This window comes from Oscarella lobularis, chromosome 17, assembly GCF_947507565.1.
Source record: "Oscarella lobularis chromosome 17, ooOscLobu1.1, whole genome shotgun sequence".
Taxonomy (NCBI): domain Eukaryota; kingdom Metazoa; phylum Porifera; class Homoscleromorpha; order Homosclerophorida; family Oscarellidae; genus Oscarella; species Oscarella lobularis.
The window spans coordinates 1,162,900-1,188,438 of record NC_089191.1 but is presented as its reverse complement, the minus strand read 5'-3'; the positions used below and the strand labels follow the sequence as shown (position 1 = coordinate 1,188,438).

The window sequence follows — 25,539 nt, the reverse complement described above, 5'->3', positions numbered from 1 at the left end:
TTACCCAGATTTGTCCTTCTAATTCTTGTGTCGCCCCTTTGACCCTGCGCGTGCGCACTCGATCACGCTTGAACGAACTTTCGCGATAATTGAAAAAAAGACCGCAGCACACAGAAAAAAGCACACACACAAAAAATAACAGTAGCGCTATAGACAGTATGCAATGAGTGTCCCAAGTGGAGTTATTGACCAGTCCAATCTTGCTCGAGACTTTCAACGCTCACCATAGGGTTTCTTATCAGTTGGCATTTGCCCTCCTGAAACAAAAGTTCATTTTTTGCTTCCTTGCCCTGCTCGCTAGCAAAAAACGACTGAACAACGTCGGCATTGCGGAGAGCCGAGTACGACAGCCCGTGCGAAGCAGACAACTTATCGAGACCAGCCATTCTGTCCGCGGCGAGCGTTTTACCAAAGTGGTGCGCCTCGCCGAAGAACTCGCTCATTTTTCGACTTCCAAACGAGCTCTTGCCACTGCTAGCGAACCCGAAATGATCGGCAGATCGCTGCAAAAGCGCGTTCATTGCGTTAGAGAAGTGCATTGACACGTAAGTCTTCGGAACGCCTTCCTGCAGAAAATCCCCTTTGAGGTCGTCGAGAACGCCGAAGAAGCCGCTCTTTCGCGCGTCGGCTAAAAGGCCTTTCGCAGCGTCCTTAGCAACCTCGCTGATCACGTCCTTAGCGACAGATTTCGCGACGGCGACGACTTCAGTGTGCAGATGAGAGACGCTGCTGTACGCGAGCGCGTGCGTCACCGAAGAGGCGACGTCCGCTTCGGGCTTGAGAAATTGTTTCGCCGCTTTCAAAACGCTAGAAAATACGTCCGAAAGAACCGACTTCGCCGCTCCCATCGATATCGCTTTGAGCGAATGCTGACCACTCGCCGCCGTTTTCGCCGCTCCTTTCATCCCGTCGACGGCGACTTTTCCGAGTTTAAGAAGATCGGTTATGACGCTCTTACCGGCAAAGTCACCCGCCGCGTTGATAGCGCCTTCGGCGGCGTCGAACACCGAACCGATGACATTGCTTGCGATGCTGATCAAACCGTCGGCCAACGCCTGCGCCCAGCTCTTTCCTTGCACGCGATCTTCGACGACTTCCCACGCGGCCGAGAGCCAAAATTGGCCGGTGACTTCGGCGAGGACGTCGATGGCCAGCGTGAGAATTTTGTTCAGTATGGGGATTTTTCGCAGCAGATTCGCTAGGGCGTCGATGATTTTCTCCAGAAAGTGAACGATTTTCTCGAACGTGGATTTGAAGAAGTGACCGATCGACGAGAGAAAGCTGTAGCCACTCGGATCGATACCGGACATGGGATTAAATTCGCCGTAAGCGTAGGTATTGAAGCCAACCGAACGCCACATGTCGCTAACAAAAGGATCCGGAGTGAGAAAGAGACAGTGAATAGTGTCGAATAGTCGACCTCCCATGTGCACCAAATCGCCGCCGATGTCGTCTAATTGAATATGCCCGTCGAAGCCGAATTGCACGGTTACTTTCGAAGTTAGAGACGGTAGCATAGTCGCGGCCTCTTTAGCGGTCAACGACTGGGAATTGGCGCGGGACATAACTTCACCGTAGCGCGCGGACGGAATTCCCGTGCGCCCGTCTCGTCGTCGACCGCACACGTCGTAGTCAAACGATTCAACAACGTCCCCGTTTTCGTCCGTGACGAAGTGCAACGAACCTTTTGCGTCGCGATGCAGAAAGAAATAAGCTGACGTCGGCTTCGAATTTGATGACACGAGACTCGTCGTCTTTTGGAGGACGATGTCCGAGTTGACGTAGTACCTCTGTATCTTCTTCGTCATAGTAGGACTCGTGAGATTTTCGCGTATTAACTCCTCCTCGTACAAATCGTCGGCATACCACGTTTGACCGTAGAGTATGGACGTTCCAAATCCGCTACCGTCAGAACTTATATTCACGAAATCTTTTCGCATCAAGAGCTGGCCTCGAGGCGAATAGTCGAAGGTGACGGAGAACGGTCCGCGGACGATACGAGACGGCTTGTTCTTGGAATTATATTCGACAAAGGTGCCGTTCCACGATATACGATTTCCTCTCTCGTCGTATTCGAAATCGTATGTCGAAGACGATGAAGATACTTTCGACACTTGATATATTGCCGCCGTTTCTACGAGTCGTTCAGCGTTCGCGCCAAACGACGCCACGCTTGGATACGAGTAGGTACCGACGTCCGATTTCGAATGAAGATTTCCAAACGTTCCGTAGGAAAACGATACCGAACGACGATCGTTTACCCGACTCGTCTTCGTAAGAGCCTGATAGCTATTGTCATACGTCAGTGCCTCTTCGTAGAGTTGCGCCCCGGAGACTTCTTTCCTGATAAGAGATACTCGACTCGACGGATCGAAATATACGGTGAAAGAAAACGATGCCTCGGCTTGCACCATGCGATTTTCGTCGCCTCGAACGGTCATAGCTTTGTCGAGATACTTCGACGTTTTAAGCAGAACGGTCGCGGGTTCGTAGAGACGTTCCATTTGAAGACCATTGCCCAAGGTCTCCTTGCTTGCTCGTCCTTTAGCGTCGAACTCTTGAGCAGTCCACAGAACGCGCTTCGACGAGTCGTCTGTTAATCGATTAATCCTATTGATTTTGTCGTACTGAAACAGGATAACCAGCCCATCCGGATAGACGACTTTCTGTAAGCGATTACTGCTGTCGTACACGTGACTAATGATGACAGTTTTCCCAGCGTACGTTTTCGTTACATTTCTAAGTTGTCCCAAGACTTCGTCGTAAAGATTCGTTACTCCAAAATCGAGTCCCTCGGTTGTTACCCCCGATTCCGAAGCGATGTGATCGGGAAACACTTTGTCGTACGAAACGTTCAAAACGACTCCACCATCTCCATTGGGCAACATTTCAAAAATCGAAACGACTCGATTCTGCTCATTTCGACGAAAATTCATAACATTACCACTGGGATCGGTCTGGTTAACAAGACGTCCACGACCGTCGTGAACGTACTTATACGTTCCCTTATTGGAATGAGACAACGTACTGGGATACCCGTTCTCGGAAAACGTCGCGCGATAAAGCAGCGCGGTTTCGACGCCTCTGAGCACGACGGCAACGAGGTTGCTATTCGAGTCGTACCAATACTGAAGCGTCTGATCGATGTTCGGCTCTCGCGTCAACACGGTCAATCCGCGAGCGTCCGTCACGCGAGTCTGTCGCCACGGCGTGTATTTCGCTTCGCCGATCGACGACGAATCGCGCACGGTGACGTCGACGCGATTACCGCTGTAGTCGACAGCCAACGTCTGCCAGAAGGTCGCCCAGTCTTCGATGACGAATGCTCGGAATGTTTCATTGATGGTCGCTACGCGACCGAGCGAATCTTTGAGGAAATGTATCGCCTGGTTGCTCGAATCGGACGTTTCGTGAATTGGAAATCTCTGCGAAAGCGTGCCGAAACGGTCGTACTGATTCGTTTGAATCAGCTCGGGGTCGCTTCCTTGGGGTACCCATCTCGTTCCCAAGAGCCTGTTCAGTCCGTCGTAGTACTCGTAGACCGAACTATCCACGACCTTCGCGTAGACGGCCGATTTTAACGAACTAGGACAATTCGCCTTTTGGCAGAACTCGAACGACGTTTTCACGTTCTTCGCTTGGCTCGAAGCGGAAACGACGGCAATTTCGCGAAACAAAGCGTCGTAGGCGTGACTAATCTTTTCATTCGCTTTCGAAGTTTCGAGTAGCACTTCGCCGTTGTGACCGTGCCGCCACTCCTGGCAGATCGCGCCGCTGCAAAGCGACTTCTGAAATCGACCGCGATCGTCGTACGTCATTGTTTTGTTATCGATAGCCGATCCATCGGCGCCCGTAGACGACACGACGAGGACGTTACCGCGGTCGTCGCGTTCGTAAAGAAGCGTCACCGTACTCTGAGCCTTAGTGGGATCAGCTCCAATACCGGAACTCAAAGACTCTGATGACACCATACCCGTCTTAGCGTCAAAAGTCCTCGTGGCACTCTTCACAGTCAAAGACGACGTATAATCGACGTAGGAACTAGTACTTTGATACGTCGTATTCGCTATCTCGACAGCATACTCCGGTAGCCCGACGTACCAGGAGTGCTTCGCGTACGTCGGTTTCATGTGCGTGATGGTGACGTTTCGCGTGAAATAATTGTCTCCGAGCGTAGGAAATTCGCCCGAGTGCGGACTAGCGTCGTGTACGGCGTAGAGAGTAGAATACGGCAAGCCGTCGGCGTCGTAGAGCAACGTCTTCGTCTCTCTCTTCACGAAGAACTCCCCGTCTTCCGTGTACGTCAACTGATCCTGCTTCGACAAAGCAATTATATACGATCCGTACTTGAATACGTTCGCGCCGTCGGTCGCGCCGGTCGGAAGCTTCTGAGCGGACGACCACTCGTTCGTTTGCCAAGATATCAAAAGCGTTTGTCTCATCGAATCGGCGCATCGATATGTTTCGATCCGCACGGGATGACCGTGCATGTGCGCGAGAAAATCGAGACTGTGACGCGTCAGCTGCGACAACGTCGTCTCGTTGTGAAAAGCGAAGACGTATTGGAACCCCAGCGATCCGAAGCCGCGCGTGTGTCTCGCGAAACCGCGATAGACGTAGCGCGTGTAGGCGAAACTCCCGTCGCCGAGAGCATTATCCTTGTCGATTCGCTGCACGAGAAATCGGGCCGAGGGCGTGTAGATGACGTTCGGAATCGGCGACGCTATTGCACTCGCGTTTGGCCATGTCTGACACTGAGCATACTTGGGACTACGACTACGAGACTCTTGGATGTAGACCGAGTCGTTCGTCATGAGCGCGTAATTGATTCGAGTCGTCAACCCGTTGCCGTCGACGAGTCGCGTGAGTCGATCGAAAGGCGACGGAGAAATTCGTACGGACGGAAGAGCATAGATAACAGGGTGCCACAGCGAATCGTACACGGCACAGTACGAATGCTTTCCGTTGGTGTAGTACGGAATGCGAAACAGGGCAATATCCACTCGCCCGTCTCCGGTAAAATCAGCCGTAATGATCGAATCGGATAGTTTAATGTTGCTGCTGAGAGGAGACACGATCGCAGGATATTGGTGAGAAAACGTCCTACCGAAAACTTTCTCATCCGTCGTCAAGGCGACGACGTGCACGGCGAGTCCGACGCTACCGTTACCGGGACTTATAGCGAGAAGCTCGGGACGAGCGTCGCCGTTGGCATCGGCCGCGAGAACGACGGTATTCGAAGCGCACGCGGGACCGCGCGGCAACGCCACCGCATCACTCAGGCTAAAATTCCCTAGACTCTGCGCCGCGTATACGTACCAACCTGACTCGTTAGCCGAGCTGACGATCAATCGAGTAAAGCTCCCGGGCACGTCGACAAAGAACGCCGAGAGCGCCTTCGATCCGAGAACGTCCGTCGACGGCGTTATGATCATCTTATTGCCGTAGATCGGCGTAAATGATCCGTTGACCATCGAGCTCGAGACGCGAACTTCGATTCCTTTCTCTGTCGGCGTTATCATGACGAGTTCGGGCGATCCGTCGCCGTCGAGATCCCGAGCTAGAATCCGATTAACCTGCCCGTTTCGACTGAAGTTCTGCCCATTTGGCAAAGGGGCCATGGGAACGATATTCGAAAAGACGCTTTTTTCCGACCACGTGAAATTCGAATTGCCGAGAATCGTCCACACGCGCCATCCCTTGTCGTCGGCGCACGTAATCACGATGTCCTGATAGAGACTGTCCGTTATGTCCGAGAGTAGAACTGAGCAGCCTTTGCCCGTTTCGAAATTAAAGTCGTGACGACCGACGACCGTTCCTTGTGAGACGAGGTTTCCGCCGCCCGTTCCTTCGACGTAGAATATGAGAACCTTGGGCATCTCCGAAGGACAGCGTCCTTTCTTCGTTATAATACCTCTTGGACCGTCGGTCAGGACGACGGCCGTCAAATCGTAATTCCCATCGCCCGTTATATCGTTCGCAAAAACGTTCAGTGACGTCGAGAAAAAATCGTGAGTGTTCTCGTAGATAGAGTCGGCGTAGAGCTGAAGAGCGCCCCACGCGCAACGATCATCGGGCGTGCCCGCTAACGGGACGGTCGGCTTTCGCAACGACGACGTCACCGCGTTGAAATTACCGTCGCCTTTGCTACGAAACAAAACGGTATTGAGTCCAAACGTCGCGTTGTATTGAACGAAAAGAAGATCGGTGACGCCGTCGCCGTCGGCGTCAACAGTCAATTGAACGTTCGACTCTTCCATGACCGTCTGAGAGGGATAGACTATGGGCTCGTGGCCGTGTACGCCGCATAGCGCCAACAGAGGAAATCCGTCCGGACTGTAGGGCGTTATTCCGGGCAAGAATCGAACGAACATGCTCGTATCGCTGCTATTCGTCTCAAAATCATACGGAAATCCCAAGTTCGAGACATCGTTCGATGGCGGACTTTCGTACGTCAGTCGAAGCGGCGGTTGACACAACTCAAAACAACCCGAACAGAGTTGCACGCTCTCGAGCAGACTCACGCCACTCAGAGACGACGTCGCGTAGCTGAGTACGTAAACGAGAACGGGAACGGGAGCTGTCTCGACGCCAAAACCGTCTTCCACGGGAACAGCCGAAAACGTGCTAATTGTCGTCAAACGACGACTGGTCAGCAACTCCATACCGGAAAAGTAAGACACAATGGGATCCGGACGAGTCTCGTAGTCAAACTCAATCGACGCCGTGTCTTCGGCATATTTGATTTTACTCAAGTATCTATCTCTGGAGGCGTCGCGACCGTAGTCGACGTAGGTGAGATTAATCGCGTTTCCGAACGGATCCATCTCGCAGTTTGCCTCCCAAGAGAGCACGACTCCATTGGCGTTCGTCACGCGTGAATCCGGCGTCTGTCCGTACACGTGAACGACGCCGTTCGGCATGCTAGCGATCCAGTACTCAGGTCCGGTGACTCCCTGATTCAGTCGCGTCTTACGAGGCCCAAAAGGTTGATAGAGAATTCGATCGTATCGATCCGCGTAATACTGCGATCCATCGTACATCGACAGACTCGTATCCGTGCCGTTGACGAGAACCAATTGATTGCCACTCACGCAGAAGACGTCGTCGACGGTGAAGCTCACTTTCGCCGAAACGCCGTTTTCCATGTGTCGCTTGGGACAGCGTGCTATCGTTGGAAGGTACGACAATTCCCAGCCCAAGCCGAGTCGTCCGTTGCCCGCGTTGTTGCTGTATTTGAGAGTGAAGCCCGGCTCGCGACCACCCGTGCCGCGTGGGACTTGAAGTCCTATAGTCGCCGTCATGCCTCCTTGGCCGTCTGCCGAAACGTCGATTGGCAACGATCCGGGGGTTTCCTTATATGAGCACTTTCCCATGCACGATTTAGGGCAATCGGGGACGTCAGCGTCGACGAAAATTGCCAAAGAAATAAGAAATAGAACAGCAGTCGTTTTCATTGTCAAAGGCTCTAGAGAGAAAGGCTGTATTAATAAATATATAAGTTAGTTGGTTGTGTTGCTCAGGTTCTTCGAGGCGAGATTATTAATTAATCAAGATAAATCACCCAATGTTGCTTCGAGCGTCTCCAGCTCGAGAGCTTTTCCTGGTGTGAAGTGAAAACGCTCACGTGACCAGTTTTCCTGTTGTACTATTTTCTGCAAACTAGCGCGTGAAATCGAGAGCTAGCTAGGCTAGATTAACGCAGGTGAATAAGTAGCGCTTTCGACGCTATCTACGCATTTCGAACGAGCTTCGAGCGCCAGTTTTCGCGGTTTCGCTAAACGCGCGCGTGGAATGCAAGGTCTAAGCGGTCGTCAGCGAGTCGACGTTAGTCGTCGATCTGTTTACTCACCATGCAGACGCTATTCGCCCCCACACGTAGCTTCAGTTGTCCGATCAACGGTTCGAGTAAAAGTCTAGGAACTCCCGGATTAAACACTCCTTTTTTTCTCATCTCCTAGATTGATATCCACCTATCCCACCCAAATATAGAACCCTTGCCCAGCATAGTCAGGTGACCTGACCCTTCACGTGACCCGGGGAGAAGGGTCAGGTCAAACGCCCTATGTCTAACTGTTGCCGCCGCACTGTACAGTGCGGCCCAATCACAGGCCGAGACCTCTGTGACGTCGTTATCAAATTAATTACGTAGTACTCGCTGGCACGCGATCTCTGAGCCTCGAAAGAAGGGACCTTTATCGAACGCGGCGATAGAAAAAGCAATCGACTTCTCAGCTGCGAAGCTTCTCATCGAAAACGTCTATCCCGACGATCGACGATTACCTTCCAAATATCAAGCTCGCTGCGCGTCGACGAAGGTTCAAAAGTCGACGATCTCCACGTACGTGCATTCGCCGCAGCCTAGATGTACAACTCCAAAGCCATGTATCGTGTGCTGGTCGACCGTGTGGTCAATTACGTCACAATCAAGCTAAGTGGATAATTGGGGCTTCCGCATTCCTACGGCAACACTTCGACATAGGGCGTTTGACCTGACCCTTCTCCTCGGGTCACGTGAAGGGTCAGGTCACCTGACTATGCCCAGCAAGGGTTTTTGGCCAGTGCCCGGAGGTGTCCAGCCGCGCCCCCCAACGTACTAATAGGCGTGGACCTCGCCTGTAAGTTAGGCCAGGGATACAATAGAAGAGGGATATGTAACTCGCGCTATCACGTGACGTTTCCTTGATGCAAGCCCTGTTACGGTTAGAACCCGTATAGGAGTCTCCAAAGTGCCTCCGTTTAGTCACTAATATATTCCTATCGTGGCGAAATCATTAGACAATCGTGCCGAGACAAGGTTTACTTAGTATCAATGCTGGTATATGTTTTTGATGGCTATTTTGCGTGATTTTTTTACACCCCTCCGGCGTGCAGTGGCGTAGCCAGGGGGGGTGCTTTGGGTGCTCGAGCACCCCCCTCAAGTTTGCTGAAAATAATTAAACTAGATAATGATGGCCCGTTGTTAGCCATCATGTGATGCCCGAACACCCTTAGCACGGTGTCCGATCTCTGTTAGTGCCTACAGCATGTGCATTATGGGAATCACATTGCCTAACCACACCTTAATCTGCCCGGAAATATGTCCTTTCTGTAAAAATGGGAATAGGGCACCTGGTGGCTATGCCTTTACACCACAGATTTTAGGTGTTCTGATTACATGTATATATCAAAAGAGCGATTCACCTGTCGAGTAAAGGTGGCACAGAGTTACCCTTCCCTGCATGGCCCCCTCGGGTGCATGATCAAGTGACACGTTTTCAGCTCGCAGTTGGGTTTGCGTGCTGCGAGCGAAGACAAACCCAACGTGCTCATTTACTGCGTTCCTTCGATGAGCGTTAATAATTAAGCTCAAATGTTATGTGCCAGTTATGCTATGTAATATGCCTACATATGTACTCGTTCCAGAAAGCTTTGTACACAATCCGAAGTTACTATCTCTGTTGTGTTACTTTGGGCCTACGCACTGTTTTTCGTTAGAGGCCTTAAATAGCCAAATAGAAAAGGGGCGTGGTCCAAAAATTTTCGCGCGCTCCGCGCGCGAACTTCAGCACCTACCTCCGCTTAATCCTGGCTACGCCACTGGCGTGCACCCTCTTGCATCGTCTTCATAGCGAATTTCGTTAGGCTCTTTCTTCGAGACCCTTCCGAAGACATTGTAGAACACCGTCGACGTTCTCCTCCCTGAGTAGCAGCAGCCGATGCGATGATAGAAACGATTATGTCACGTAAAACCGCCCTCTTAGTGACATAATCGCTTCTATCATCGCATCGGCTGCTGCTACTCAGGGAGGAGAACGTCGACGGTGTTCTACAATGTCTTCGGAAGGGTCTCGAAGAAAGAGCCTAACGAAATTCGCTATGAAGACGATGCAAGAGGGTGCACGCCGGAGGGGTGTAAAAAAATCACGCAAAATAGCCATCAAAAACATATACCAGCATTGATACTAAGTAAACCTTGTCTCGAAACGATTGTCTAATGATTTCGCCACGATAGGAATATATTAGTGACTAAACGGAGGCACTTTGGAGACTCCTATACGGGTTCTAACCGTAACAGGGCCTGCATCAGCTGCTTGCATCAAGGAAACGTCACGTGATAGCGCGAGTTACATATCCCTCTTCTATTATATCCCTGGTTAGGCCTTGCCGAACTAACACCCCGTATGGCACTTCACACTAGCCAGGCTAGTGGAGAACTAAGTAATGCCGTGGGAGGGGAAGGGGGGGAAATTGCTCCGACACTGCTCTGTCTTGCCTGCGCGAAAGCTAATCGCACAATGAGGAGTGCGCGCGCCTTATCTGTTGTCCCACCCCCATAGCTTCGATATCAACCGCGTCTAACCGAGAGGGGGGTTAGACTTCACATGTACTAGCATTTATACGGCAAACCTATCACAGTACTCTTTACAGTCGTTTCGAATTTCTGCCGCATTCAAACCAAATTCCTCCAGAGAGTAGACATGTTTACCTGCCTTGGCTCGTTTCGCTTTGTCTTCAATCAGAAACGCCATCAGTTTCTCGTCCATTTCTTCTGTATGTTCCAAACCAACTCGACAGACAACATTTTTACACACACAAACGGGATCTCGAATAAATTCGTCAAATCGAACGTCGATCATGCACTCGGGCATACGCGTCGACGTTTGACGAACAAGTCCACTAGCAAAGCCACGAATCGTCTTCCGCGCATCTCGTCCCAATTTCAACGAATCAGTACGAAAAAAGGGCGAGTTGCAAATGCGAACGAGCGACGAAACTGAAGCGACGACGTTGACGGGATCCCGATGCATGCGCACGAAACAGGCGTCGGGCCAATGACGCAAAATGACGTCGGAAAACATCATATGAAAAGGCGCTTTCAGTACGAAACGATCGGCATTGGGACGATCAATCGATTTCATTACGTGCAAATCTCGCTTGTACAGACCATACGCTCGATCGGCTAGCTCCCCGTATCGCTCGGCAACGTTGACCCGAGCGACGGGCAGCGGCTGAGCAAAGACGTATTTGTTCAGCCACAGGGTGCACTCTTCCGGACCGAACGGTTCGGTCAGATGAACGCTGTACGAATCGAGACGACGCTGTTGGCGAAGACTTCGAAGCCGAACGCGTGCCGTTTCGACGCCAGTTTCATTCGTCGACGCAAATCGACGAGAGAAGACGCTTCTCTGACGTCATCGAGGGACATTCCGTGGAAAATCGTCTTAGATGTCGTCGGACAGAAAACGTTCGGATAGAGCGATAGAAGATGATAGAGAAGCGTCGTTCCCGAGCGCGGTAGACCGAATATAAAGACGGGTCTGTGCGTCTCGCCGATCGCGAATTGGGGGAATTTTTTCGAAATCGTTTCGAAGCATGCACTGAAGTGCGTTGATTTCGGTGAGGAGATATCCAGGGCCGGCGGAGTGTTTTTGAAGTTGGCCCGGCAGTTTTCGCGCGCGCTGTGCGCGCGCGAAAATTTTTTGACCACGCCCACTCGAGACATTGTTTTTAATTAACTCACTCAAAAACATCTTAGCCTACTATTTTTTATAAAGGCTGGATCTCTTCTTGTACTCGCCATCAGTTTCTTACCGTGAGAAGCAGTCATGCAGACGTGACAGAATGCCGCGTCAAGACGGATGTTATAATGAAGCCAGGAAATTCTTCGCACCAGTTGGAACGAAAGCTTCTCTTCACGATGTTTGCTCCGGATCCAAACGAACGCTTTCGGACAAACAAACGAAGTCCCAGGGTGAAAAATCGGCGGAATCCGGCTAGAATCCGTAGAGGACTCAGTGGCAGCCATGTTAGACCATAGTGGTTAGACGACGTTGCATATACGGTAAGGCGCCTGTATATGTACACTAATCCGCTATACGTGATATAGCTACGGCCAGACTGCCTAACGTCAATATAATTTTTTTGGCTTTACAAAATGTTGGTCCGGCAGCTGCCGGACCTGCCGGACCCGTCGCGCCGGCCCTGAATATCTGTATACGATCCAGCGTCCGAACGGGTTGAGATCTCCTTTCGTGCCGATGAAGTCGAGCGTGAGTTGGAGACGTTCTCGCTACTGCGCCAGTGAGGGCAGACAGCCCGATTTGGCTCGAATTGCGGCGAGAAGCGTTTCTACCGACGACGAAGGCTTTTCGACTAGGTGAATGTTCATTAGGCTTAGATAGAGGTCGATCGCGTTGAGAAGGAGGCGAAAGGCGCTCAAAAGCAGGGAAGAAACGAGGAGTGTGCTAGACCCATAACGTTTAACTGTCACGTGATAGCCAAGTTATTTATACAGTATTGTAGTTATTTAGACCACCAAACCTTTCGCAGTACAGTACTCCTTACAGTCTCTTCGAATTTCTGCCGCATCTAAGCCGAATTCCTCTAGGGTGTACATTGTGCTTGCTAGTTCGAGCGCGTTTTGCTTTGTCCCTAATCAGAAACGTCCTCAGTCTCCTCCACCTTTTCCGTGTGCTCCATGCCCGCTCGTTTAGCAATCTTTCTACACACGGCAATGGGATCTCGAGACAACTCTTCGAATCGAACGTCGATAGTGCACTCGGATAACCGTGGCGATTGACTAACAATGTTAGTTCATTGGTCATGTCACTAATCGTAGTCTGCAAACTAAAAAGAGATCAATCGATGTCAACGCCTCTGAGAGAACTAACGGACCAATTTGGCATTTGATGCAACGCTGCAGCAAGCCGGAAACGCTTTGGGTGTTTCCGCTTCCCCACGCATGATTAATTATTTATTCATTTATTTAATTCGTCTCGCCTGATTTGAACACGCGCTTGTGTGGGCATCTCTTCTCGATAGAGGCCATTTGACATTCAATAGCAGTAGAATTTTTCCCGAAACATCAAACACATACAACAAATAGGAATTCGCAATAGAAATGCGTTCAACGTTACGGCTTCTTTCTTCACGCAGTGGGATGAAAGAAGATTCCCTCGAGGAAGTTGTTGAAGAAGAGACGTCGTTCCATGTCAACTTTAGAACCAAGATGAGCGAGAAACTTCGCCATGTTTTCTCTGTTATTGTCCCACAAGTACTGGGGGAAATTGGTGACCGGATTTATCTCCTTTGCCCAATGAACCAAGGGCTTCTTATTTTCCTTTCCGCCGATCTGACGCCAAGCCTGGGGACAGAAATTATTTACACCCTCCTAGCTAATAGCGTTCTTACAGTGGCCACTTGTCCACAAAAGTCTTCCCATTCCGGAGTATTAACCAGACTGAGTACTTCGATATAGGCCGTTTCAAATCCGACATTGGGCATGCCTTGTCCAACGGTAGCCGGGCACAGTAGACTCTCGCTCGGACCCATAAACCTCATTTCCAAGCAGATATTCAAGGGAAAACTGCCGTTCGCGGCGCGCGCTTGAACGAGTCTTACAACAGCCTAGAGACAGTACTAGTAATGAAGTTGACACTCGTTTTTCTTTTAAATTGGGTACTATGAAATGACGACAAACGTCTATCTTCTTACCATGCACGCATTGACAACGTTCTCGTAATCGTCATCGACGGGGAAAGCGAATTCGATGTCGTAAACCGGAGCAAGATTGATGTACTTCCTATAGTGAATGGCATGTGGAAGTTCCTGAACAATCCTACGGTAAACAAGAAGGGTTTTAAATTATATAAAATAAAGTCGATATTCGGTGTTCGTACGTTGATCTCTTGATTTTAAGAGCTTGGTGCGACATCCAAGTAAACGCTGGATTACAGTGAGGATGCGCCGCGAGGACGTCCGTAATTGCTCGCATGAACTTGTGACTCAGCCAGTCAAAAAAGTATTGAACGAAATAATATATTTCGTGAGCTGGCCGTCCGCCTTTGAATGCAGAGAAAAATTGGCTCAAGAATATGTCAGAAAAGGCGTAAAAACTACCTGGTTTTTCGTTGATAAGTCGCACCCAGCATTCGTCGTTCAACGGGTCCCAAGAGCCCAACGCCTTTTTGACCGATTCCTCCTTTACGACCTCTAACGTTTTCGCCTTTTTAACGTCACTCAAGTCAAAGAGGCCACTGTTGAACGGAAACCAGAATATTTCCGTAGAAAAATTGTTTTCAACCATTTGCTTATAAAAGTACGGATTATAAATTTCTTTCTGAGACGGAATTTACTCTGCTTACTTTGAGCTTCTCCTTGTCGGCGATGCTATTGCTCACCTTAACAAAATCGTTGACGGTTTCGACGATAATCTCTCTCGGTTCGACTTCAAGCGTCATCTTGTAGACAAAGCCAAATAAACCGAGATTCGTCGTGACAGCTTTCATGAACTCGGCGCTCGTTGACTCTTCGTTATAGGTGACGAGATCACCTTGGTCATTGACGACCTCGAGCTCAGTGACGAGATCAGGAAGAGCCGGCTGGCCTCTCCCAACACCCTAAGAACACAAAACGAGATTTGACTGATAATGGTGGAACTTATCTCCACTCACGTGGCATCCCGTGTTGACCGTTCCGCCGTACGTGACCGAGTCGAGAATGACATTGAACTTGAGCGAGAACTTGTGCTGGAGCTGCGCCTCCTTGACCATGAACGTCGTCGCATTGGCCATGACCGTCAATTTCGTTCGGTCCGAGCTGATCGTGACTCGCTCCGATTGCGGTCCCATGTTCTGCGGATCGATGAGCACTTGGCCTTCGTCGGCGTAGAGTTCTGACCAGGCGTGGGTCGCCCCGCACGAGCGCACTCGGAGGCCGGCTATCGACGCCAATCTAATGATGTTTTGAACGTCGAGAATAACGTCGGGGTAAAATGCAAAAACGCTCTTCTTGTGGACGGTTTTACCCCAATTGGTAAAGCACACGGGAGTGGCTAAAGTCGAACAAAATTACGCACTATCTAACGTTTTCATTATTTATAGTGCTTGCCATAACGCTTGATTAACTCTAAAGCTGCTTCTTGGGTGAGATCCAGCGGTAGAGAATCAAGCTGCTTGTAGCGACGTTGCGAGACTTTTCGAAAGGTCTTGTTCTCGACGAGAGGTCCTGCATGCGCGCGAGACTCAAAAATCCATGCAGCAATCGCTTCTGGAATTCATACCGCGAAGTAAGGTTCGAGATTCGCGTCCGTCTCCTTTGTTCGGCGAGAGCCAATCGTTGCAAGGAAAGGTGAAAACCGCTCCTGAGCTGTCTTCCACTGTTACGGACTCAACGCCGAAGTCGTTGTCTTTCAGGTAAGGAGTGCCATTGGCGATTTGCACGAGATTTATTTCGCCGACGAGATCGTGAATGATTTCGAACGACGTCTCCTTAGTTAAAAAGAAAATCGGTTCAGGGGTAACATGCATGCATGAAAAAGAGTGTATACCTTTCCGCAAGAGAAACATTCTTTCTGGTGACTAATGCAGCGCTTTTCGTCCAATTCAATACCCATGATAGCTCCTTTTGATCCTTGAAGAGATATGTGCAGAATAGGGTCGCTGCATTTTGATTTGCTTCCGGCAACGATTTTGACAATGTAGGCCATAGGTACTACCGGTAAATGCAGAAGTTTTTATGTTTAGAGGTACACGTATTGTTCGAAAGGAGAACCTGAACCCCTTTCTTAGCCACCTATTTTGGACGTCACCACAATGCCTAAGAAAAGTACGCAAAATAGAAAGATTCGAGGTTTGTGGATTCTTTCTTGAACTTACGCACAACCCACCGTGACAAGTGAAGAAGCAGTGGAGAGGGTGCGGTTTATAGCTGCGTCTACCCGTAATTTAATTAATACAGTACCATGCGCATACAAGTTACGCATCGCGCGGGCGGTGGCGCCGCACTTGATTCTCTAGTCTTCGGGCCGGGCGTGATCTAAAAATTGTCTCCTATGCATCATACTTCACGTACGGCGATAGGATACTATAAGAATAGGAAACTAAGGCAATTAAGAAGGAGGAGCGCGCACGTGCTACCGCACGCATCCGCACAAAGGGTTGGAAAGCCGACGTGTGAATCAATTAGAGTCCCTCTCTGATTTGTTTAATTGATTAAACGAATGACGTAGAAAACGATTCAGAACGACCGTTGGGAGAAGCTGGAAGACGAAAACCCCTTTCTCTGTGTCACGGGACACAGAGAAAGGTCTGGGTACGAGGCTACTGTACATCGAACCTCGCCCGGATCGCTCTTTTGCCGGACCGAATGAGCGGCACGCCATCCACTTTTGCGTCAACAACTGCCATGATAAGAGGAATTCGATGACGCGCGAATAACATTAGGGTAATGCGCTCTTTCGTCACCGCTTTTTGCCTCACACAATCATTACACAGTATTTAGACAAACATTCATTCGTCGACGCAAATCGTCGAGAGACGACGCTTCCTTGGCGTCGTTCGACGACATATCGGCGAAACATTCCAAACGTCTCGTAAGGGTAAAAGACGTTCGGATAGAGCGGCGATAGGAGATTGTGGAGTAGGGTCGTTCCCGAGCGCGGTAAGCCGATTATAAAGATGGGTCGACTCGAATGCGACGTGACGGCGAGTTGGGGAAATTTTTGGGAGACTGTTTCGAAGCATATTGGATTGCATGCATTGAGCTCCTGAAGGAGATATCCGTAGGCTGCATGTCCAGCGTCCGAACGGGGTGAGATCCTCTGCCGTGCGGAGGTAGTCGAGTGCCAACTGGAGACGCTCTTGCCACTGCGCCAGAGACGGTAGAGAGCCCGATTTGGCGCGAATCGTTGCGAGAAGTTTTTCGACCGACGACGGAGGCTTTTCGACTAGATGAATGTTTAGTCGGCTGAGGAAGGGATCGATTGCGTTGAGAATGAAGCGGAAGAGACTCAAAAGAAGCGAAGAGACGAAGAGTGCTACATCCATAACGTTTATCTGTCACGTGGTAGCCAAGTTATTTATCTAATGACGTGTTCAACAGTACCTTAACCTAGACGCCAAACATTTCGCAGTATTCTTTGAGGTCTCTTCGAACTTCTACTGGATCAAATTCCTCTAGTGTGTATACGTGCTTGCCGGCTTTGGTACGTTTCGCTTTGTCCTCGGCCAGAAACGCTGCCAGTTTCTCGTCCATCGCTCTCGTGTGTTCCATGCCAGCTCGAACGGCAATTTTTCTACACACGGCAATGGGATCTCGAACGAGCGTTTCATATCGAACGTCGACGGTGTCCTCGGGCATTCGTGGTGTCTGTCTGACTAGCTCTTTAGTCACACCGTAGACCGTCCCTCGGACACGTCGTCGAAATATCGAAGCATCGCCTCGAACAAACGGAACGTTGAGAGCTCGCAGAAGCGATGAACCCGAAGCAAGGACATCGACCGGATTCCGATGCATGCGCACGAAAAGGGTGCCATCGGGAAAATGACGCAGAATGACGTGAACAAACGGCGTGTGATACGGCGCTTTGACAACGAAACAAGATCGTTCACCAGGAAAAGCAATCGATTGCATCACGTGTAAATCTCTCTTGTACAGACGATAGGCTTCGTCGGACAGTTCCTCATATCGATCGGCAACGATCATGAAATCGAGACCACGAAGAAGGGGTAACGTTTCGTAGAATAAATACTTGTTCAGCAGTACAAAACATTCGTCTGGTTCGTCGAGCGAAATGGGATGAACGCTATAGGGAATCGAAACGATGCTCTTCGAAAACACTTCGAAGCCCATGGAGAACCGTTTCGACGCGATTTTCATTCTCCGACGCAAATCGTCGAGCGACGACGCTTCTTCGGCGTCGTTCGACGACATATCGGCGAAATAGCCTCGACGTTTCGTCGGATAGAGAACGTTCGGATAGAGCGATAGAAGATTGTGGAGTAGGGTCGTTCCCGCGCGTGGTAAGCCGATTATGAAGACGGGTCGACTCGAATGGGAGGCGACGGCGAGTTGGGGAAATTTCCGCGAGACCGTTTCGAAGCATTGGATTGTGTTGACTTCGCGAAGGAGACATTTGTACGCTGTCCAGCGTCCGAATGGGGTGAGGTCTTCTGCCGTGCGGAGGTAGTCGAGTGCCAGCTGGAGACGCTCTCGCCACTGGGGATTTTGCGCCAGAGACGGTAGAGAGCCCGATTTGGCGCGAATCGTCGCGAGAAGTTTTTCGACCGACGATGGAGGCTTTTTGACTAGGTGAATGTTTAGTCGGCTAAGGTAAGGATCGATGGCGTTGAGCAGGATGCGAAAGAGGCTTAGAAGAAGGGCAGAGACGAGAACTGCGACACTGGCCATTGTTTTATCGACTAATCGGTCACGTGGTTATTGGCCTCAAGGAAATAACGTTGCACGTGGTTTAATTAAGTATGTTTTGTGCAGTCTGAAGGAAGAGTGCAGGCTTTTCATAGATATCTGGCATTTTTTCTTCAGGGGTCCCGGGCGAGCGCGGTGATCTAATAACAGCCTGCATTCTAAGAGAAAGAGGAGCTGGGAGAGCGATGGTTGGAGGCGTTCGCTAGATAAGGAAGATCTAAAAGCGCTAAGAAGAAGTGTGAGTGTGTGGAATACGGGGTGTGGAATTTCCGAATAGTCGAAACGAGACTCGAAAGCGTGCCCGTATCAACAGAGCAAGGACCCCGTATCATGTTTCGCTTCTTTGTCTTCTTCGCCTTTGTCCAGTTGGGTCTATTCAGACAAGTGGGATCGAGAAAGAACGCCCTGTACATTGCTGCTTTTCTTCCAACAAGCAAAGGCGGTCCGTGGGAAGCGATAGGCTCGGACGTCGCGTGCGAAATCGCGATCGACGACGTCAACAGCACACCGACGCTTTTGAAGGACTACGAACTACGCCTCAGAACGAACGACACAAAAGTAGTGATCAGTAATAGAAGTACTGTATACATATTGGTCACGCCCACATTTTTCTCCTGTGACGCTGCAGTGTTCTCGCGGCAGAGCTGGCTATCAGCTTTACGACCAATTGAACGAAGAAGAAAAATTTGTTGCTTTGGTGGGAGCGGGATGCACGCCTGTGACCGAAGTGGTATATGAAATCACGAGATATGTGCACCTAATTCAGGTCCGGAGCAGTGTGACGCAAATGTTATTAATTAATACGTAATCGACTTTCTTTTGCGTCCTTAGTTGGGCTTTCTTTCGTCGTCGCCCGTCCTGCTAGACCGTACCAAATTTCCGTTCTACTACCAGGTCAATCCGTCTGCGAATGGGCAGAATTTGCTTCGGTCTTCACTAATGAAGGAATTCAAGTGGTCTCACGCCGTTATTCTCTTTGAAGAGTCTTTCAGACTGGTATATGTCATCTTACTACGTGAAGGAGCTTGCTTCATAATAATTGTCTCAATATAATAGAACGCTCAAGATTTAGCGAATCGCTTTAACGCCAGCAAAGTCAACCATAAAATGTATTATGTATCTGGAGATAGTTTCGGTTTCAACATAGAAGAAGTCATGCAACACGTCAAGGTAAAAAGTAGTGCAAAAAGGCAATTTAATTAATGAGACTCTTTGCATTTGCAGGATCTAGATTATCGAATTATTTTCGCTTTGGTTTTTGAGCGGGTAGCGCGAAAAATCGTCTGTGAAGTACAGTAGCTCGTTTTATAGACGTGTCGTTGATTTTGGTGCCTCACAAATTTTGTTTTAGGCCTTCCACGTGGGATTGACCTCGACTCTCTACGTCTGGGTCTTTCCTGGTTGGTATGACTACTCTCCTCAGGATGAGTGGTTTTTGCATACGACTTCCGACTCCTTCAATTTGACGTGTTCCGGCGACGACATGAAGAAGACGATTAATGGTCATTTTACTAGCGATTTAACGCGATTGTCCGTGCCAGAAGATCTGTCAGTGCTGCCAAACAAGGTACTGTAAGAGTTTTTTGTAGTAGTACAGTCAGTCAGTCAGTCAGTCAGAGACTAGCAATGATATGATGCCATCTGTTGACGTTCTTCACGTGCTAATAGTTTGGTGTCTTTTAGACATATGCTCATTTTCAGCGAGAATATATTCGCCGGACAGGCGAAGATTCATTTCAGTATTACGCCGCCTATGGCTATGATGCCATAGTTGCTGTGGCGCATATGCTCGACAAAGCCCTTCGTCGATACCCAGACCTTTTTGTCAATCTCAATTACGAAAATGCGACGTTGGCCGATGTCTTGAACGAAACGCTTATACACAATGTTTCTTTCAGAGGATTCACGGTACTCGGTCTTTGTATCTCAGTTCAAAGGACGCGTCAGCTTTCTTTTCTGATTCTTTTTAGGGACACGTCCAATTTGAAAATCTATCTCAGTCTGCTGTGGAATCGGATTACTTTGATAGAGCGTGGATTTACTATCGAATTTACGATAAAGGTGGGAGGCGTTGTCTACTTCGGTTTTTGCTGTTCAACTTTTTCTACAGATATTTTGTCTACTTATGAAGTTCGTGCAAACGGGAAGCGTGATTCGCACGAGAACTGGACTTGGCCAAGTGAGCGATCGAGTGTCTTTTTCAAACTCTTATACTCGTCCTTCTTAGCTGCGGATGGACAAACACCCGTTTCGTCTCCTCCTAATATGACATCTTTTTCCAACAAAGGAATATTCTACACTGTTTCCACTATTGACGCAATTGCCATAATTCTAACTGTCGTGCTTCTCATCTTCACTTTTTATCACCGAGAGAAAAAGTAAGCGTTTTTGCTTTTCTGGCCGGTCCAAAATTCTGCTTACACGCTATTCATATTTATAGAATAATCAAGCTTTCTAGTCCGAGACTGAATTACTTGATTGGGCTCGGAGTTCTTCTAATACTCGTTGCTGTAATACTTAATGGCTTCAACGGGCAATTTTTTAAATTTGACGACATCTCGTTGCACAGTTGTTCTGTAGGACTAGACTGCATAATATCGTGGTAAACGTTCAAAGGTTTTTTTGTTAGGCTCGAAATGCGTTGTTGATCTTTGGATTTTCTTTCGCTTTCGGAAGCATGTTCGCCAAGGCTTGGCGAGTCAACGTCATTTTTAAAAGATCCAAAGCCGGATCGTCGTCTGACGTGAAACTGGTATTGTGTAATTAAAATTAAGATAGTACACCTAAAAATTTGTTTCATTAATAGACGGATCACGTGCTTTTTGCCATTGTCGGAGCTCTCCTACTGATAGACGTCGTCCTCCTGACCGTTTGGTACACACTCGATCCATACAAGAAAACAACTCAAACTTTACGAGTAAGTCCGCAAAGTGAAACAGAAAACCCATACATGCATATCTCTTATATATAGACGGACTCTCGAGAAACGTATATTTGGGAGAAATGCTACAGCGACCACGCGAATCGATGGAGCTACGTCGTCTTGGCCTACAAGGCCGTCGTTCTCGTTGTCGGCGCTTTTCTCGCCTTCGAGACGCGCACGGTTCACATTCCGTCTCTGAACGACTCTCGATATATCGCCATGTCGATCTACAACACCGTCGTCGCGTGCGTTTTGGCGTTCGCTTTTACGTTCATCGAGGATCCCGGCGTTTCGTTCGCCTTGACGGGCGTCGCCGTTATAGTCATGACGACTATCATTGTGTCACTCGTGTTCATTCCAAAGGCAAGTCCGCGCCCGAATGCATTGTTGTAACGTCAATCCTATATAATTGCGTACATGTACATAACTGTATACAATCAGCGTCAGTACACTAGTAGTGGTGTTTTGTACGTCTTTTTATCCTTGTCTTTTTAGGTTTATTTGCTGTTCTTTGCTAAGAATAAAAGTGTCGGCGAGATGGGACCGGCAAGAAAGAGAACGAAAGCTTCTCTGAGTGCATTTACGTTCGCCAAAAAAGCCGATTTGAGGCGTTTGCAGGAAGAAAACAGGCGGCAGAAACTCGCCATGGAGATCATGATTAGAGAAGTCAGTGTAACAAAATGTGTACAGTACGAAGGAATATTGAAAATCTGTTCTAATATAGCGGAATTTGAGCGAATCGACTATACGGAAAATGACACAAAACTTTGGACTAACTGATACAATTCTTGAGGAGGACTCAGGTATTGTCGAGGCCTCGTTTGAGAATACTACCACCCGTACTAATACCGCCCGTGCGGATACCACCGCGGTTGAAAGCGAAAGTGCTGCATGACTGCATGGCAGCCAAATCTGAAGCGGATTTCCTTAGGTTAGTTTGTGCACTTTTCTAGTATTGACATTTTTCATCTTTCTTTACTGGCTCACATTAACTTTGACAGGATGAAAGAAAAATAATATTAAAACAAATGGCACCTAGAGTGTACCTCAAAATCCATTGACCTAATATATTCTAATCAACCTAGATTACCTCGCAATCCATTGAAAATGGTCTAAAGCACGTGGCGGCTGCTAGCTAAGCACGAGGGAAGGAGCTACAAGCCTACTACAGAATCCGCCCTACCCTACTAGCAGCCGCCAACTAAACCCTAATGTAAGGGAGGGGACCCGCGAAAACTAACGCAGTGAAGCAAACCAAGCACGCGACACTATACCGATTTGTTGTCTCGCTACACTCTCTGCAACATACGCACGTGGGCTTCGTGCGCTGCCTTGACACCCGCCCTCACTCGATTACACGATCAGAAATCAGACCTAATGACGAAAATTTTCTATGCCCGCGAGTGCGGGCAGTATCGGACCGGCGTATGTTGCAGAGGGCCCCGCCCCCTATGTGTACGCCTACTGGGGGCCCCAAAGGTGCGAACCTGGTCGATGCGCTGCTCCTTCTTAGAAAAAAAGAAGCGAATGAAATGAAAAGAAATTCGGGTGCACGCGGCGAGGGATCGCCGAAAGGCGAGTAGATGCAGCGAGTAATTAACGCTGCGCGCGTGCACTTGGCGCGTCGTCACGTCGTACGTCAGTTTTCGTGCCGTTCGATGGTGCAAAAAACGTGAGAGCGGGGTGAGCTGAATACGGGCGGTTCGTCTGCTTACAAATTGGCAATTGGCGTCCACGAATCCAAGCAGTACACCTAGGTACCACTTCGGAAACGCTCACGCCAACGACGAAAAAGACGAACGACGAACGGAACGCAGAGAAAACTGATGTGGCGCTTTTCGCGTGGCATCTTTGTTGAGCGTGCGCGTGACAAAAACGAATACTTCCTTACTGTATGTACGCGTTCACTCACACCCCATAGATAAAGGGAGAGACATCTATGCTCACACTAACGGAGATTCGATCTACAGCTTCGTGCAGCAATAAATTGAAAAATTCAAGAAGAGTAAAAACAAGACATCCGTACAAAAATAGCGTCTACAATGACATAAGGGAATACGATAGAACACCTTTGGACAATGTAGATAAACGCACCGTGATCCATCGGTCCGTTGAGCAAATCTGTATAGGGTCCGGTGCCAAGATCTCCTCCGTGCAATGCTATGGGCGACATTCGTCTCGTTTCCGAGTCGGCGTCCATGCTCTCGACGATCAGCATCTGATGATTGATCTCTGAGCATCGATACGCATTCCACTCCGCTTCGAATATGCACCCTCCTATAGGATTAGCAAAGTTTCTAAATAAGAATCTCGTTCAACCACCGCGTTTTTCGGAAAGATATCTCTGTCTATCATACCCATTCTCTCCCCGAGCTATGGAAATTAAGTTAAAACCTGACCGCAAAAGTTTGAATCAAGCAGTTGGTGAAACGATGATGTTTTCGTTTATTCATCACAATCGCCACACAGAAATAGAGTCGCCTTGTGAAAGCGACATACCGGTAGATTGATCGGTAGTTATGAATGTAGAAACTTCAGATGAATCCTCAAAGTGGGGCGTGGGTGAAGCTACCAAATCTGCATATCCGTGCCAACATTGTTCCTCTCCCATTCCGAGATCCTGAAGCTCCAGATCCGTTTCATCATATAGTGTAGCCGATTTTGCATGCTTTGATGGATAGCAGTAGCCAACCAACGGTTTAATTAACTTGCATGCCAAAATAACTTCAGCTTCTCCTTCACAATGAACTTCTTCCAATTCCTCAGCCATTTTCGCCAAAGCATCACGGTCATCAATAACACTAAATAAGCGTTTGACTGCATCTGGACGTTTACGCAAAACATCAGAAGAAAATGAAAAGGGACTTTTTGGTGCTTCCAAAGAAAAAGAGACCAAGGGCATTTCATATTGAACGGTTCCTTCTTCGTTGCTGAAATGAAACGCTCTTCCAAGATTTGAAAACTCCGCTGCATGCGTGTTTACAGCGTCGAAAGACTTAGGACAGACTTTGACGTTCACTGTCTGAAGCACTGAAGAAATAGAGTCGATCGTCACGATCTAGAGGTGTTGAACAAAAAACGGAGACTTACGGTCCTGAATTCTTTTGTAATCCTCAATTGACACAAGATCTACAGAAGAAGAGCATTTAAATAGACCACTGGCGTGCGCAACGCTTATGACGTCACAGCTTTTTATAGATTTAGCGACGTCAGAGCGACGACCGTGAAGCAAGCTTGGTACAGTCATAGAGATGTAAGAGACAGTCTCTTACATCTATGGTACAGTACACCCAGGGGTCCTCACCCAGTGCCAAACCTCTTTAGAAGTTTATAAAAGGACTAGTTCCGCGTACTGAGTCGTTTCTTTTCGTAGGGTTTAAATATACGGACGAACAAATTTACGCGTACCTTGCGTCGTCTTGCTGCCGACTGCCTCCATTGTCAGACGTCCCAGCACTAGAAACCAAGTAAAACTTATGAGACAGGCGAGGAGACGTCGAGAGTGGACAAAGTGATACTGCGCATGCAGAAGTGCAATCACGTGGGTGTTCCCGTTTGAACATGTACGCAGTGACGTCGTAAACGAAAGTATATATGGTTTGGCGGAATTGGGATAATTTACGCATGCAGTGCGTAGTTGCCCCTGGCCTCCCCAAGCCACAGGCAAGCACGGGAGGGTTTACCAGAAGGGCTTAGAAGAAGTTACAGACAATGATGTGTAGTTAGGAAAAGAATGCTGTCATGAAGATGTCACTTTCTTTTGAGGTGATGTCTCAAACGCCTCATCTGTCTCCTTCCGAGTCCTTTTAGACGTTCTTCTTTCAAAAGACTTCTTGTTGTAGTTATTCTCAGTTCGGTAGTAAAGTAAAGTTTTCTGTCTCTCTGCCTCCTTAGAAAGCCTGATTCATACTTTTTCTGAGCACCTTTAGTAAAGGCATTCTTATTCACAAATATTGCATGGTGAAGAACCAATCACAGTATAGCAACTGCATTCACAGATACAATTCCAGGAGAATCCTGAAGAAAGTCAACACGATCTGACACGAGTAGTACATCAGCAACACAATCGTATAGAATGATCCAGAAAGAAGATGGATTTAAGAGAAGGCCAGGAACAAGCGACTGTTGTTCTGGGTGGCGATTGTGATGAATAAACGAAAACATCATCGTTTCACCAACTGCTTGATTCAAACTTTTGCGATCAGGTTTTAACTTAATTTCCATACAAATAGAGTCGCCTTGTGAAAGCGACATACCGGTAGATTGATCGGTAGTGTAGAAACTTCAGATGAATCCTCAAAGTGGGGCTAAATGCGCGCGTGGAATGCATGGTCTAAGCGGTCGTCAGCGAGTCGACGTTAGTCGTCGATCTGTTTACTCACTATGCAGACGCTGTTCGCCCCCAGACGTAGCCTCAGTTGTCCGAT

At 48.7% G+C, this 25,539-nt stretch overlaps 4 protein-coding genes across 7 annotated transcripts; 1 reads left to right on the top strand and 3 right to left on the bottom strand.

The window, feature by feature from the left end:
- Positions 1-51: 51 nt before the first annotated feature.
- LOC136197065 (uncharacterized) lies at positions 52-25,539 on the bottom strand. The gene is made up of 2 exons (XM_065986749.1): positions 25,495-25,539; positions 52-7,468 (listed from the first exon to the last, which is right to left on the bottom strand). The coding sequence occupies exon 2, from the start codon at positions 7,455-7,457 to the stop codon at positions 183-185; it is 7,275 nt and encodes a 2,424-aa protein (XP_065842821.1). The 5' UTR covers positions 7,458-7,468; positions 25,495-25,539; the 3' UTR covers positions 52-182.
- LOC136197615 (uncharacterized) lies at positions 12,811-15,771 on the bottom strand. Of its 4 annotated transcripts, XM_065987410.1 has the most exons (11): positions 15,639-15,771; positions 15,535-15,579; positions 15,311-15,474; positions 15,044-15,251; positions 14,872-14,988; positions 14,436-14,815; positions 14,127-14,381; positions 13,662-14,071; positions 13,477-13,600; positions 13,174-13,389; positions 12,811-13,126 (listed from the first exon to the last, which is right to left on the bottom strand). In XM_065987410.1, the coding sequence occupies exons 3-11, from the start codon at positions 15,467-15,469 to the stop codon at positions 12,911-12,913; spliced, it is 2,085 nt and encodes a 694-aa protein (XP_065843482.1). In that variant the 5' UTR covers positions 15,470-15,474; positions 15,535-15,579; positions 15,639-15,771; the 3' UTR covers positions 12,811-12,910. The 4 variants fall into 4 exon arrangements, with proteins under 4 accessions (XP_065843482.1, XP_065843481.1, XP_065843483.1 ...); XM_065987409.1 differs by having other exon boundaries at positions 15,311-15,579; XM_065987411.1 differs by lacking the exon at positions 15,639-15,771 and having other exon boundaries at positions 13,662-13,824; positions 13,882-14,071; positions 15,311-15,586.
- LOC136197616 (uncharacterized) lies at positions 15,958-18,182 on the bottom strand. Its single transcript, XM_065987414.1, has one exon. The coding sequence runs from the start codon at positions 18,169-18,171 to the stop codon at positions 16,873-16,875; it is 1,299 nt and encodes a 432-aa protein (XP_065843486.1). The 5' UTR covers positions 18,172-18,182; the 3' UTR covers positions 15,958-16,872.
- On the top strand, positions 18,367-22,141 carry LOC136197613 (gamma-aminobutyric acid type B receptor subunit 1-like). Its single transcript, XM_065987408.1, has 16 exons — positions 18,367-18,747; positions 18,818-18,955; positions 19,021-19,185; positions 19,246-19,359; positions 19,414-19,479; positions 19,541-19,756; positions 19,873-20,097; positions 20,160-20,250; positions 20,300-20,368; positions 20,417-20,567; positions 20,630-20,765; positions 20,819-20,941; positions 20,996-21,106; positions 21,161-21,475; positions 21,608-21,778; positions 21,837-22,141. The coding sequence occupies exons 1-16, from the start codon at positions 18,520-18,522 to the stop codon at positions 22,005-22,007; spliced, it is 2,490 nt and encodes an 829-aa protein (XP_065843480.1). The 5' UTR covers positions 18,367-18,519; the 3' UTR covers positions 22,008-22,141.